We start from the raw sequence: 16,461 nt of genomic DNA, 5'->3' as shown, positions 1-16,461 counted from the left end.
TGGTGTGCCATGATGACATCACCTGAGCCCTGTATATAAGACAGGACTCAGTCCCTTGATCCTTGCCTTGGCAATCGGGTCGACACCGTCGGTGCTCTAGTTTGCCTCGTGTGTTCCAGCGTCTCCTGTTCCAGCATCTCTTTGTTCCCTGTGTGTTCCTGTAGCCTTCTCAGGTAGTACCTCTTCGGACTGACCTCTGCTTCTGACCACTGCCTACCTGACCATTCTTCTGTCTGCCACCTGGAACTGACCTCTGCCTGCCTGACCATTCTCCCTTCTGCCATCCGGAACTGACCCTGGTACTGACCCTTGCTTTGGCTGACTATTCCTGGACTGATACTCTGGCTCTGACCCTTGCGCTTCACTCAGACATGCTCTTCTGGCCTACTGTGACTACCAGATCAACCTGCTAGGAAACTCACCGCGGCTTCCACTTGACTAGACCTGCAGGCGCTGCCTGTGTCGCCCAGAGAGCCTCCCTGGATTGCTAACTCCCTGAGGTCTCCGGAGCTTCCAGTTCGGGTCTAGTCCATCCTCTCTGCATCAGCCACGCACCCTTGCTCGTGGTGGGCACATCCCTACGCTACCTCTCCGGGAGACCACCAGAGGCCCACCTAAGTCCAGGCGGTCTGGGTACCCAAGGGCTCAACCTGCGGAAACCCCGGACTGTTATTGGTGAAGCTCCAGTTAGCCTCTGTCTCCTGGTGGCAGGTGCTCTCTGGGTCCGACCAGAGGGCCGTACCAATCCTGCACCAGGCCAAGGGTCCACCTCCAGCGCAACACTTCCTCAGGTAAGTTTAGCGTTAGTAGGGAAAAAACTCCCAAGACCACTAGTCATGAACATCTTACCAAGATGCAAAATTCTTTTGACCTTTATGAAAGGAAGGGAATGAGAAAATCAGTGGGTTTAAGCATCTGAAAGGAAGCACATTATGGAAAATAGGATATACCGTTAAACATTGGTTTATAATGAGTTTAAGAAAAAAAGTAAAAACAGGTAAAGGACTTGGTGAAGATTTTGTGCCTTTTTATTTTTTGAGTTGAATTTGACAAAGAGTAGCTCGCTCTATGCAGGAGAGAAGACATTTGATTGTTTTTGCTATTATAATGGGAGTCTGACGGCGCATCTGGTTGGGTGCATTCATCCATAGGTTTTTGCTGCCGGATCTTTAACAATGTGGGGTTGAGTGTATGTGTGTGTGTGTGTGGGGGGGGGGGGGGGAACGGGGATAAAGGAATGGGGATAAGTGGGATGTGTTACAGGAGTTAAGAGGGGAAGAGGAGGAGCTACCAGGTGCTTGGAGAATGGGGGACAAGGAGATGGGGAGATTATGGGGTTGGGAGAGGAGAGAGGGTTCAGGGGAGCATGAGGAGTTTGTAAGCAGCCTCTCCACTTTTATCAATGCCTGTCATGAAAATTAAGACTATCGTGGCAAAGTTTAAAAAGCCATTTACCCACACAAAGGGGTCAGTTTTTGAAATCGCACACGTGCGTCCAGTGCAGCTATATCCTTTCTGAGATGCAGTGACCAGAATTGTACACAGTATTCAAGGGAGGTGGTCCATTTACATGTACTCCTGATCACTGTCATATCGGACCAAGGTCCCTAATTCATTGCCAGATTCTGGAGGGCCTTTTATAGATATTTGAGCATCAATTTGCAGTTTTTGTCAAGACACCATCCTCAGACAAATGGCCTTATGGAGAGGATCACCCAAGACCTTGAGTAATTCATTAGACATATTAACTCTGCTTATCAGAATGAATGGGCTGCATCTATGGGGGTTTCACCATTCTTCATAGTTTATGACTGACACCCTGTTTGTTTACCTTCTGCCACTCCAGGTAAGAAAATTCCTACAGCACATGACTTGGTGTGATACTTACAGATAACCTGGGCAGAGGTGCGTAATAATTTGCGGAAGAAATTCGCTGTCATCGTAGACATGAACCCCAGTTTCAGGGTGGTGGCAATGTTTGACTGTCTGCAAGAAATCTATGGCTGAAGCTCCCTTGTGCTAAGTTTGGTCCTAGGGTCATATGGCCATATGCCATTATTGAGAAAATTAACTCCATAATCATGTGCCTTCAGCTTCCCAACACTCTTATGATACCATCCTCATTTCACATCTCCTTGTTAAAGCTGGCCATGCCCGATCCTTTCAACAGGCAAAGAACAAGTCTGTGTCCAGTTCTGGTCAATGGCTAACTTAAATTCAAGGTTGAGGAGATTCTGGCGTCTAGAATATCCCATAACAAAGTATAGTACTTGGTCAATTGGAAGGGGTATGGCCCCCAAAGAAAGATCTTAGGTTGCTGCATCCGACCTCCACGTATCTTGTCTTTTGAAGACATTTCTTGTTAAGCAACACAAGGGGCCATCCTGAGGCCATCCCTAAAATGGGGGACCTGTAAAGATCCATTGCTGAGTGCGCCTCCAGCCTACAGATGGTGCTCTGAGCTGCTTGAACTGTCTGCCTAGTCCTTTCAGCTCTGTGCTCCTTGTTTTCCTCAGCTGCCATCATGTTACCTGTATAGACTTGTACTTATACTGAGGCAGTCTCAGCAGTCAGTTGCCAGAGCTTGGCCTACCTTCTGGTCCTTGTACTCTGGCTCCACTCCTGTATCCAGAAAACTTAATTATCTTCAGCTTCCGCATTCAGAGCTCCTGTTTGTTCTCCATCTTGGATTTGTGGTTCATTCCTGCTCCTTACTCTGTTTCAGGCCTCTCATTTCCTTTCCAAGTTGGGGGCTTCCCCCAATTTTCATGCCACGCTGGGCACCAGCACCAGAGGGCTCAATCCAAAGTGAAGGTGGCTGCCTAGGCGGAGGTCCATCTACCGTCAGTGGCCTAGATTTGACTTTCCTGGGATTAGGCTGCTCATTTCAGGGGCAAACAGATGACAACCTTCTCAGATATTCCCCGCCTATGCTGATTAAGTTTAATGGGGACGTTCCAACAGGGAGGGAGTGGCTTATAAATAAAAAAAAAGAGTCTTAAGTCTTAAGCTTTGAGAGTTTGAAAGATAAATATCATCTTGAAAGTAATGATTGTTTTCTCATTTGCAACTGAAACATTATTTAGAGTATATAGTAGGAAAACCGATCTTAATAAAGGGTAAATCTGTAATGGAAATATTATCTAGTGAACTTGCTATGCTCAAAGGGTTTATCTCAAAAATTTATATAGCACTGATTTTCTCTCCAGATAGTAAATTAAAACACGAGTTGGATTTGGCGAAAGATTTAAACTGTTTCTTAGAAGAAGATGATTAGGAGGAAGTACAACAAAGAATAGCAAGACTCTCTATCTCTGCTCAGCTAGTGGAAAATAATTATAAAATGTATTATAGGTGGTATTACACTTCATGGGGTCACAAAACCTTTAGCTGGGGTCACAAGTGCCTCAAGTGACAGAACTCTTCAGGCACCACCAGCAGCATTAGTAGTGAAAAACAACCTGGGCCATTTGAGCCAGCCCACACTCACAGACCCTGAAGCAGGAACTGCTCTTGCACGAGTTTCCATGGTAACAGGAAGCCCTGCATGAAAAGAGATCAGGACCACTGCAGGTTCTGGGAGCTTACACTGGCTCACAGGCCTGATGCTGACTTTCATTACTAATGCTGTTGCCACTTGAAGATCACAGTGGGGTTTGGGATCAGACATGAGGGGAAGGGTGGGCTGAGTGTGCACAGGGAGATTGCCACTGTTCCTCTCTCCTTGCCCTCTACTGAACCTAACAAAGAGAAAAATGTTGCCCCAGTCAGCAGTCTGCCATCTCTTCTCACCAGTTGTTATCCACTTTGGCCCAGAGTCACAAGGAAAATGTTGCTGCTGACCTGGGTGTTTAGAAGTGGGGCTGTTTGAAGGGAGGGATCAGATGCAGGAGGGGTTTGAGAGTTGGATCAGCTGGAGCGGGATTGGCTGTGGAAGGTGAGGGATGGAGGAATGACAGAAGATCAACTGGCATAAGGAGAGGATCAGGGGGGTGAGAGAGTATCAGTTGGGAGGGATGTGAGCAAAGGGTCAGAGGAGAGGAGGCGAGGCTGGAAGAAGAGAGAGAGGAGATGAGCAATGGAATGAGAGGGAGGGGTTGACAAGGCACCAATTGAGGGGCTATAGAGCTGAGAGGGATGTGATGAGAGGATTAATTGGGGGTTATAAAAATGGCTAGGAGCTGGGAAAGGATCAGCTGGGACAAAAAGAATTGGATAGGGTGAGAGAGGAGATATGCTGGGAAGATGAGAGGAGCTGGTGGATGTAAGAGGTACTCAGCTAGAGAGTAGATGTTGAGGTCTTCTGGAGAGGATACAAGTTAGACAGGATTGACTGGGAGGGAGGAGGGTGAGCGTGCAGTGATTGTTAGATGGAACTGCACCTCTGCTATTTTGTTTTGTCGTTCTCTGGGGTCATGTGAATTTTCAAGTGCTAAAATGGGGTCACATTGCCTAAAAGTTTGGGAAGCTCTGATCTAGGCTAAGGAAAATGTATAGATATGTGCCTGATAGCTGTTGGAGAGAATGTGGCAAAGAGGGCACAATGGGACACACATGGTGGAATTGTGAGTATACTGTTCCGTTTTGGACAGCAGTTCAGAAAATCATTTTAGAAATGAAAAAAATGCAAATGGAAGAGGATCCAAAATTTTACCTCCTTAATGTTCTGGTTGATGATGCACCGAAGCATTTGAACAAGCTAATTTTCAAATATTAATAGCAACTAGGCACAAAATAGCTGCTCAGTGGAAAAAAAAATGTTTTTTCCTAGTATGAAGTCTCTTTAGCAAATGGAAAGGCTCACCGCTGTACAGAGAACGCGGATAGCAGATTTTGTTTGACTTGGAGACTGTTTGAAGACTGGGATAAAAAAGATCTATTGGATGAGGACTGAGCGGGGTTAGAAGACGGTGAATATATGTATCTTGTTTGTTCTCTCTGGACTTGTGTATTTTAGTGTTATGATATTTATCTTGCCAAACAGCATCTGTTAGGTTCACTAGTTTTCATGCTAAGGCCTGTGTTTGATTCTGGTGCTATTTACAAAGGTTAATTTACTAGCATGAAAACCACAGGCGTTCTAGTGGACCTACCCCATAAATAGTGTCATAATCAAGGGCCAAAGCAGCAACCTGATTGTACCTTTTGCCGTAAGGCATTTGGAATTCTGTGGCCAAACGTTAAGATTGCCGAGGCTTGTCTACAATGTGAAATATGCAGCTATTTCATCATTTAGACAGCAAAAGCATATTTATTTGATTTGATTTATAGTCTGCTTTTCAGCACTTCAAAGCGGCTTACACTCATGTGCTGTAGGTATTTCCCTGTCCCCAGAGGGCTCACACCCTAATTTGTACCTGGGGTAAAGTGGCTTCTCCAGGGTCACAAGGAGCAGCAGTGAGATTTGGACCCTCGTTTATAACCCACTGCGCTAACCACTGGGTTACTTCTCCACTTCATATTGCACGTGGAAAGGAATGATTCAGTTTACAAATTAACTATTAAAAAGCAGACTGTTGCAGATGCTTTACTATTTTGATGTGACAATGTTAAAGCACGTTGGCTCTCCTTGATATATTTTTCCTGATATGGTGGTAGTAGGAAGAAGTTGCATAAAAATTCCAAGTCCTGTCCTGTCCGGTCCTTATTTATTTAGTGCTAAGTATCCTCAAATTAAATATGTGCTTCATTTCTTTTTCCAATTTTAATTTTTATTAAATGTTTCAGTAAAGAAATAGAACAGATGCTGTTTGGCCAGATAAATAAATCATAACACTAAAATACACCAAGTCCAAAGAGAACATACAAGATTCACCGTCTTCTAAGCCCGCTCACTCCTCATCCAATAGATAATGTTTATCCCAGTCTTCAAACAGCCTCCAAAGTCAGTGGATTTATCTTGAAGAATTTTACCAGTATGCATTACTAACAGGCATTTCTTCTGCAAAATGATAAAACCTTGCCAAAATATTCTGCTGAGAGCATACAAGTGGATGCCATTGTAAAACTATAATTTCTGCAAAATTAGGATGGTGGTACAGTTTTACTGTGGTGTATTGTTTTTTTTTTCCCCTCTGGATCATGTCTTCTCTTTCTCTGTCCCTTCACAGCAAGTCAGTGGGTGTCTGTAGGATGGCCTGGGCTGACCACACTTATTCCATTGTAGCAGAGGCTCTGCACCTAGATTCCCAGGGAAAAAGCCTAGCGTGTATTTGGAATGGATCTGATCACACAGTGCTAAGTATAATGAGTTCCCTTCGGCAGATGGCTTTTGGCAAGTGGCAGGAGGTTGAGGGCATGGCAGTGGTGCACTTCTCCATTGTTTCTGATCAGTTCTCTCATCCCTGCCTGAGTGGATGCTCAGCAGATAGCTGTGACTCATGATACACACATGGATTTATGGAACAGATGCCTTTACGATCAAGCACATAAAATTTAGAGCTGATGTGATTTTTGAAGTTTAATGACAGTGATCCAAAGAGCAGAGCACTGATCCAGTAATTTTCTGATGGGGCACCATATCCCAGTTGCATAAGCTGGGATTACAGTTTTACAATCCATAAAATAAAATACATCCAGGTGGAAAACCAAGGCCTCAGGTTGATCTCCAGAGTGAAAAAAAACCAAAACAGTTGTGGATCACAAGCCAAAAGCAGGAATGTGCCAAATGTTTCTGCTACATGTTCCCATCAGCTCCTGTTAAGTGCAAGCAGCATTATTGGAGTTTTACCCAACCCTTAAATCTATTCTGTAATTTGTTTCCCTGACCAAGATCATTTTGCTTTCAGTGTTTCTAAAAAAATCCTGACCTCAAGAAGGATCGATCCACTCTTACGGCCTATTTTTCAAAAGCATTTACTTGCTTAAATATGGGTTTTGCACATTTAAATGCATTTTACCCGTGTAAGTGGGCTTTTGAAAATTGCTAAAATATATGCCATTGAATTGTCCACAGGATTTACTCGTGCAAGTGGCTTTTGAAAATGGCAGTAATAATATGTAACATTTACGCGAGTAACGCCTTTGAAAATTCACTTGTTAGTGCATAACTGTGGTGGTGCCGGATGCTGTTTTGCTAGAGAACAATACAAATCACAGTCACAAAACTCAAGAAGAAAAAGTGGTTGGTCAGATGGGACTGCTGCAGCTTTCTTCAGAGCATGTTTAATCAGCAGCAGGATGCAGGCAGGTCTGTGTCCTCAGAGCTGCCCCAGTCCCACTTCCTGTTTTTGGCTTGGCTTGGACCAATTATCCAAAGATGCTGCTGCACACAGAGTTTTAAAGAATTCCTCCAGAACTTACTTGCCAGGGATGACAGGCTCTCACCCCACAATCATTTTTTTCGGTGGGGTGATGCAGGGACTGACCGGAGTACCTGGTGAGTGCATTTCTTTCCTGAAGAGTGCACATCTCCACTCCCTCCTGGTGCAGTCCTCTCACTTCCCACTCCACCTTACACACCCTGGTGCAATAGTCCTCGCTCTCATCTGCCTATCCAGGTGCAGTTTTCTTTCTCTCCCCTCCTTCCTTCTTCTCCTTTCCCCCCTTAGCCCTACCACTCTCCTTCTCCATTCCCCAGCCCACCCCACCTGGGCGCAAAATCCTATCTCCCCTCTCATCCCCTACACTCAGATACAGTCCTCTCTCTTTCCTCTTCCCCTAACTCTCCTTCCTCTCTAGCCCTCTCACTTTTCTCCTTCTCCCCCTCACCCGTATTGTAGTCTTCTCTCTCTTCTCCCTGGCCCTGCTGCTGCCTCCCAAGTCCTGCCTGGAGCCAAAGACACGTTCTCCTTCTGCTGGGCCTCCAATCAGACCCAAAGATGCCCGTTCCCCTCTAGGGACCCCGACTGGGTCAACGACTTCTCCTTCCTCCTGGGTCTCCGACAGGGGCCAAATACACTGCCGCCTCCTGCTCTCCAGTCCATCTTGCCAGCCACGAAAATTCAAGGGGATTTCACAACTGACAGTACACGAGTTTTCAAGATCATGTAAATCTGTTCTTTGGAGGATTTCGGAATTAAATTTGAATTATTTTTTTTTTTTTTAGTTACAAAGAAATGAAAGTAAAGCAGGAGTTCAAGCAAGATTGTGGCAGAGTGGCAGGAAGTAAATTAGGCAGACAAGACCTGCAGTCTTAGGTGACGTTTCAATGATAATATTCTCATACTGATCCAATATAAGATATCATAACCTCCGAAGAATTGTCTTAAGCACACTCAATCATAAGTTATAGCCATTTAAGCAAGAATACATTTTTCGCCTGGTCTTAGATCAGCAGTATTAGCTCCAGATTTCTTCCTATATTAAATTGGCCTGTTTCATGACATTACTGCTTCTTCTTTCAATTTTATTCCTATGGCTCCTTTCTTTCTCATTTTAACATTTTATTTTTCTTGGAATAAAAGGTGTACAACTATCATTATAGTCATGCCCCTAGTTTTTTAAATTATCTTTCCCCGAGAGCATGCTTCAGTTCACTAAGGGGTCGCTTTTAAGACCCGTGTGCTGATTTTATAACATGCACGTGGTCTGCGACTCGTGAGCGTGTATAAAATACAATGTCTGTGCGCACATGCATGCCGGATTTTAACATATGTGGCGATGCGATCAGCCTTTTTCCAATTAAGGAGCACACTGGGAGGGAACTTCCCTACCCCCCCTACCTACCCTTCCTCCCCTTTCCCCTCTCTTCCCCTACCTAACTACCCCAAGTTTTTTTATTTCAATACTTACTGTTGCTCTGGAGCAGAAGTAACTTCCACGCGCCGGCCAGCTACTGGCACGTGCTTCCCTGGGATAGTGTCTAATGGTGCTGTCCCGGCCCACCCTGCCCAGACCCCACCCCCCGGCACACCCCCTTTGAGAGGCCTGGCACTTTGGCGTGTAACCTGCGAAATTTACGTGTGGACCTTTTAAATTGTGGACGTTTGTATTCATGCTTCAGTGCAGTGCGTGCAGGAGTCTAAGGTTAATGATCTGTACAGCAGCTCCTTTGTTTGCTCGACCTTCCTAGAGGTGAGAGATGTTAAGGAGCTTTTATAAACTTTAAACTTTGATGTCCTACAGAACGAGAAAAATAAATCTACCAAAAAAAGTGGCATCCCTCATGTCACACAATTTTTAAACTCCCCAAACCCAGACAGCCTACCTGGACACTCAGGTTCCTTTCCTGCCCCAATGTGTTGCAACCGTCCCTTCCTGACGGCTTCACTCCGCCTACCTTTCTTTCCTGGCACCTCCTCTTGCTGTTGATGGAAGCCTGGCTGCCGCGGCATCTGCCTGCCACCCTCTCTGGCATCCCCAGACCAGCTTGGGTGCTGCCTCCCGCCATGCTCTGCCTGTACCTTACGGCTCGCGCGGCCCTCACTCTTATTTCCTACTTGGTGCGAACCTCAGGGGCGCCCCCCTGTGATGACGTCACACTGCCCGGATATTTAAAGCCTACGATGTTTGCTAGCCTTTGAGTTAGCAAGGGGATTCCTTACGGATGGGATCTGCCCTCCGTACCCAGCTACTCTGCCTCCAATACCATTGGACTCTTAACACTAATGGGGTACCCGCTCCTCCGGGGCCTCACTTGCTTTTCAGGTCGCTATCAGGAAACCGGTACTCGCTCCTCGAGGGCACATGTTCCCTGACTCGCTGCCTGCTCCTACCTTCTCTTCTGCCTAGAAGGATTCGCTATCATCAACACCAGTGAGTACTACCATCTCCACCTCAGAGCTGTTCCCTGGAACCAGGTACTCGCTCCTCAAGGGCCTGCCTCCGTTCCAGCCCTGGTGCCTTCTCTTACGTGGAACCGCCGGCGTTAATTTTGGCTGGCACCAGGAAAGTGTACAAAAAAGCAGAAAAAACTGCTTTTCTGTACATCCTCTGACTTAATATTATAACGATATTAAGTCGGAGGCCACAAAAATAAAAAAAAAATTTAAAAATTAAAAAAAAAATTAAAAAATCAGCTCGCGGGTTGGAAGACGGACGCTCAGTTTTGCTGGCGCCCGTTTTCCGAACCCGTGGCTGTCAGCGGGTTTGAGAACAGACGCCGGTAAAATTGAGCGTCGGCTGTCAAATCCGTTGACAGCCACCGCTCCTGTCAAAAAGGAGGCGCCAGGGACGCACTAGTGTCCCTAGCGCCTCCTTTTACTGCAGGCTCTAATTTGCATATGTTTCTTTACTGAATCGCGCGCCCAGGAGTGTGGCCTGGGCGCGCGTCGGGAGAGCAGGCGCTTGCCGGCTCTCCCGCGCGTCTTACTGTATTGGCCCGTATGAGTGTTAAGTCTGTTAAAGAAATTGTTTGCATCAACTCTCAACTCATTCCTCAGCAAGGTAGCTGCGTTAGTCTGTTGTAGCAAAAACCGGCACCGTACAGATTAACAGACTTAAGGAGGCATAACTTTCGAGATCGAGAGTTCACTTTGTCACAAGTGATTTTTGCCAATTTTTGCAGTTCTGCTGCAATAAGGTCGACTTCTCCTAACTCAGGACACATGTAGGAGTGGCTGTCCATTCCGCAAGAAAGTACTGAAACCCAGTGGCTAAGGATGGGCTGTGGCACTCATCCCAAGGCTTCCCGTGTACGTGCCGGCACTGGCCTCTCCACTCATGACCAGCGGCACCAGTGTACAAAAGCTGAACTGCTTCTACCCACTTACCATCTGTGACACTGTCAGAGTGCCAGAAGCCACACGCATTAAACTCCAGCAGGAATCTGTGGAAACAGTAATAGAGGCAAGCAATGTATTAATCTTTCAGTGCACCCAAGGACTCTTGTCCAAGCATGCTAGGATATTGGATTACTCAGTCATAATTCTCAAAGAATTATATATGTGAAGAAGGCTTATCTATCTCAGGGATAACTCTCTTAAATTAGGACCTCTCCGGAAATCCAGTGACAGGACGCATATTGTCAATGCACAGTTTTGCTCAATAAAATCAGCCTTTCTCACTATACAAAGTAGATGGGGCTCCAGAATATGCAGAGTAGCCACCTTGAGTCAATATCACATGTGTAGGGGGGCATGGCTCAATGTGATGAGAGATGACCTGGGTAAAAGGGATGTGAGACAATGTGATGGTTGACATTCCTGTGTACAAAGACCATAGCACAGTCTGACCAGTAAGAGCTTTGATTGTAGGTACTGTAGTTCAGTGTGTTAAGAGATGTCCTTGTGTACATAGTCCTTGACTCAGCGTGGTGAGATTCCTATGTGCAGAGGGCATGGCTCAGCTTGATGAATGAGATCCCTGTGTCCAGAGGCTTTAACTCAGTTGAATGAGTGAGATCCCTGTGTACAAGGGTCATGACTTAGTGTGTCGAGTGATATTTCTGTTTGGGGTCCATTATTTAATGTGAAAGCAGATAGGTGTAGGGGGATACATCTCAGGATTATTAGAAATAATTTAAAAAATAGTGAAGCCAGGCTTCTGTACTCAAATTGTGGGTCAAAAAATCCACATCAAAAGCAGAGAATGTGTTTGCTAAACTGCTGCCTCTTCAAAAAATTACAAATTCAAGTCTCAAAAGTAAGACAGTGTAATACTTACACAAATAAATTGCTCAGCACCCACTTTGCAGCAGCCAGCACAGCATAGAGAGGCTTCCAAAAGATAAAAAATAAAGTCAGTATCCAGTATCTGAGACACTGAGAGACATTATTCAAAAGGTTTCTCCGGCTTACTTTTGCAGGCAGCAGGCCAAAATCCGAGATCTGAATATTCCCCCCAGCTCCCCAGCTAAATTTTATCATCTCAACTATTCACTTGCACAAAATTTAGCCAGATAAAAGGAGGTGGTAACAGAGATGCTTCCAGTCAGCACTGACCAGATACATTTATCTGAATAAGTCAGGTCAGCCAAATAGTTGTCCTAAATTTATCTGGATAACCAAGACAGGCCCGATCCCTCCCCTTCTATCCCTTCAAAATATTAAAACAAATGTGGTATGGGCTGAGCAGCCCCGCTCCTCATCCCATTCCCTATCTTATAAAAAAGAATTGCCACAAATTCCCATCCTCCACCCTCACTCAAAACCCGAATCTCCTAAAAGCATGCCAGAAGCCCATAGGAAGGAAGAGAATTTCTGACCTCCTCCCAATGGATAAAACGCTAAGTGCTGGTAGGGCTGACATCTACTGGCACTTAATACTGGGACTGGTTCCTTCCATCAGTGAGTTCTGAATGGTGTTTGGTCCCTTCTTTGTCAGTGAAGGGACCGATCCCTGTTCAGGACTTGTTGATGAATATGAGGGATGTGGAATATAAGACTTTTAAAAATAAATAAATAAATGGAGAATAGGAGCCAATCCTCACTCAGTACTGAGTTGTGAAAGGGAATTGGTCTATTCAACTCAGAGTGAAGTGAATAAATGAATACTAAGTGCTGGTATCTGTCAGTTGTAGTTAAGTGCCAGAAATCCAGCAGGAGGAGAAACAGAGCCTTAGTCAGGCAATTTGGCACTTATGGCCAAGTAAAAAAAGTGCATCATACACTGCATGAGTTCAGAGACACCCTTAAATATTTTTTAAACAAAACATAACACTATTATTATTTATAATCTATAAGTAGACATAAGTGTGAACCTTATTTATTTATATATTCAATTTGATAGACCGTAAAAAAAAAAAAAAAATCTCTAAGCGGTACACAATAATAATTATAAAACGCACAACCCACCCGCAACATATTCTAAGACAAAAATGATCTCTGTCTTGTTAAGCAATAGGGGTTGAAAAAGGAGTGTGTGTCTTTAAACCATGATGTCATGCCTTTTTCTCTTCTATCAAATTATAGGATGTTTGATTATGTTAAGCTAATTAGATTGTAGATTACTGACAACAAAACAAACTCTTTCCACTATCAAGCAAATTGTGGTGTACCACAAAACCCTGCCAAAAACGCACTCGAATTGTATAGCAAACCTGCCATACCATAATGGCACTAACACCCAGGACTCATACAGCAAGAACCTTAATTATGAAAGGGCCACACTACAAATATTACTACAGGTCCTATTACACCAATACATCTCCTATTTGAAAAACAAAACAAGTTATAAATCCCCACACAGACACTACACACTAACAGAATCCCTCACCTCAATCACACAGGCTGAACACAGGCCAACCCTAACCTAATACAGAATAAAGGACCACAATTTAGAAACAGAAATATACTGACAAAAACCTAAATAGAAACCCCAAGAAGCCAGACTCGGGAGGGAATTTTAAAAGGAGTTACAAGTGTAAATGTAACATATCGTAGCAATTTTCAAAAGCCATTTACACGCACAAAGTACACTTACATGTGAATACCCTATGGACAATTAAATGGCAATTTATTGTGCAATTTTCAAAAGCTCCCTCACATGAGTAAAATGCATTTACATGTGTAAAACCCAATTTTAAGCATGTGAATGTTTCTTAAAAGTCAGGTGTCTATGAGCAGTTCAACATAGGAGAAGCTGAAACAGATATAGAAATGCATTTCCACCTATAATGAGTAAAATACAAAGATATAAGAAATGCACATTCCCAAAGCAGACATATCTTTCTTTCTAAAAATTAAAATATAGAGAACTCTTGGTCTCCAGTAGGTGGCCCTAGACACCTGTCCTAGATATTCCAGCTTAGAGGGAGAAACCATTTCCTTTCAGCACCTCCCCTTGAGGCCGGCTGTGAATGGCAGCTCCTTAGTTCACTTGGGTGGGGGGGGGGGGGGGAGACTAGTGGTCTAGAGAGATTTGGCTTCTGGAGAACAAGGAGCCGGGTTTGGATAAAGGTTGATATTTTGAGGAGATTCCTGCAGTGCACCCCTTGCCTGTCAGGGTCTGTCTCCGGTTTGGAAAAAAGAGACTTTGGTTACATTTTGGGCAGTTTTTCCTGCGTTTACCAGGGGTGAGTCTCTGGTCCAGTTTTGGTGATTGACACGACCTGAATTCCAGAGGCCAGGGGTGAGCTGACCTGTGAATCCCTTCCCCTGAAGCGGAAGGGCACCAGTGGCTCCTCACCTCAGAAGAAAATGTTTTGGGATTTTGAAAGTGTTTTGCCCTTTTTGGTTTGTGAGGAGGTTTGGAGCTGCGCTATATTAGCCTGTTTTACCAGTACAAACCTGTCCAAAACAAGAGATCACTTCAGAAGGAGTCCGAGGAGAAGAAGCAAGAGCTTTGGAGACCCACAATGGGATCTTTACCCTATGGGACACAGGCTGGGAATTATCTGGACTCGTGTGGACCTCGGGTAGCTTTTTGTGACTATGGGGGGATCCTTGTCACTCTTATGGAGTTTCCTACTCAACTGGGATTTTTTTTTTTTTTTTATCAGCCCACTCCCTGCAGGATAATAAATAGCTCCAGACCTGGTGCTGAGGACACATGCACAGAGAGTAGAGAAGAATCAGTAAAAAAAAAAAAAAAAAAATCCAGTTGTCACACAGATGTAAATACAGATGTACAGTGGACCAGTCATTCCTGATTGATTGAACTTTATTTACATTGAAGATAATCACCGTAAACCTTTATTCTGAACACTCAATACTGTGTCCTGTCTGGTCCCTGCAACACTATCACAGAGTAAAAGGAGGAGAAGGACAACAAACAGCTACACACACAGGAAAGAAAATGACCCCCTGCGTCTAACAGATTAGCCTTCCCCCCATAGAAAGGATCTACACTTTGGGACAATCAAAGAGGGGGAAATATGCCTATTGAGAGAGCCCCAAGAAACAAATTCTTTTATGGCCCTTTGGGAGACAGTACCCCCACTGAAAAAGAGTTACAAAAATAAAATATTTCCTTTTCTACCTTTGTTGTGTGGGCATTTTATTTGGTCCTGGTCTCTCTTTTCACCCTTCTCCTAAGTTCATTCCAGGGTCTCCTTTCCATTTTCCATTTCTTCTCTCTCCTGTCTTCTTCCTTACAAATGTCTCTTACACTGATCTTTCCTATTCATGGTTTTTTCCTCCATTTATCTCTTCTCTGCCTTTTTATCCACTCACAGTTAAATTTCACCTCTTTTTTTCCCCCTCTCTAACCCTCTAGTCCTCACACTCCCTCTTTTCACCTCTCACCTACCTACCAGTTTTCTATCTCTCACTCCTTTCCCTTTCCCTGTTTGTCATGTCTTCCACAGCCTCCTATTCCCCCATTGTTTTTCACCCACTCCCTAGTCTCCCATTTCCACCCTTGGTACTCACATTCTCCCAAACCTTTGTCTACTTTCCTCTGCCTCTCATCCCCTCACCAAATCCAGCTTCTTCCTTGCTACTCTTTCCTTCCATGGCACTATTCTTCTTTCTGTTAGCCCTACCAAGCCACCTATTACCTCTCTTTCACTGCCTACCGAACCCCATTCCCACTCTCTCTCACCTTCACAACGCCCAACTCCCTTTCCACCGCCACTCACACTCTCTCCAGTACCTCAGGTCATTCACATGCTCACTCATACCTTCCCCAGCTTATCTAATACATCCCCACTCAACTGTAGATTCCCTATTGTTTGTCCCAAATCCCTGCTCAGTCTAAGTCCTTACTTTCTGCATCCCCAAGTCCCTGCTCTGCTCTTTCCAGTCTATCTTGAAATCCCCACTCTCCCACACCCACGGTTCAAACAGTTGAGCTCAGGTTTCAACTGTGAGGCGGAAAAGAAAAGAGGCACTGCACAAAAGCAGGCAAACAAGGTTGGGGTGAAAAGGGGGAGTCTCTGCTTCTCCTGCACTGCTGGCCCCCACTATGGCTCAGTTATTCTTACAGTGGGCCAAAGTCTCTTTTTTTCAAACTGGAGACAGATCCTCACAGGCAAGGGGAGCCTTTGAGCAGTGGCGCCTTTGGCTTAGGCCATGTTAGCCATACGCTAGCTAATGCTCCCACTGGGCTGAAAACTGCTGATGCAGCTGACAGATACCAGCACTTAGTATTGATTCATTCACGTTACGCTGGGATGAACCGAACAATCCCCTTTCAGAATTCTGCATTAATTGGGAACTGATTCCTACATGTCAATGATTTCTGAATGGTGATTGGTCCCTTCACCAACAAAGGGACCAGCCCCATTCAGAACTCAGTGACAGAGAAGGAACCAATCACACTTCAGTACTGAGAGTTCTGGGAAGTGAATAAATGAATACTAAGGTCCAATAGCTGTCAGCTGTGCAGGCACAGTACCTGGCTCAGAGGGAGGAGGTAAGGGCCTCACGTCCTCCCCCACTGGCCTTCTGGGATGTTTTTGGGTGTTCAGGGATTTTGGAAGGGGGGGATTGGAATTTGTGGCAATGCTTTTTTTTTTTTTTTTTTTAAGAAGGGGATGGGAGAAATTAGGGCTGCTTGGCCTGTGCTACACTTTTAAAAATATCTTGAGGGAGATAAGACTGGAGGGCTGCTTGGCTCTTGCTACATTTTTTTTTAACATATTTCGGGGGTTGGGAGGAGGGCTGCTTGTGGGTGAGGCCAGGAGGGAGAAGGAGATCT

At 44.8% G+C, this 16,461-nt stretch overlaps 1 protein-coding gene across 3 annotated transcripts in view; it reads right to left on the bottom strand.

Annotated features, from left to right (window-relative positions):
* The window catches only part of CACNA2D4 (calcium voltage-gated channel auxiliary subunit alpha2delta 4), a 558,520-nt gene that overhangs the window by 82,713 nt on the left and 459,346 nt on the right, over positions 1 to 16,461 (bottom strand). For all 3 annotated transcript variants that reach the window (XM_029599894.1, XM_029599895.1, XM_029599896.1), the window contains 2 exons: positions 11,545 to 11,597; positions 10,653 to 10,708 (listed from right to left, as the gene is read on the bottom strand). In XM_029599894.1, the coding sequence (XP_029455754.1) occupies positions 10,653 to 10,708; positions 11,545 to 11,597 (109 nt within the window). The remainder of the gene's footprint in view (positions 1 to 10,652; positions 10,709 to 11,544; positions 11,598 to 16,461) is intronic.

The sequence above is a fragment of the Rhinatrema bivittatum genome, chromosome 4 (genome assembly GCF_901001135.1).
Source record: "Rhinatrema bivittatum chromosome 4, aRhiBiv1.1, whole genome shotgun sequence".
Classification (NCBI taxonomy): Eukaryota; Metazoa; Chordata; class Amphibia; order Gymnophiona; family Rhinatrematidae; genus Rhinatrema; species Rhinatrema bivittatum.
This window is presented reverse-complemented; position numbering and strand designations above follow the sequence as displayed.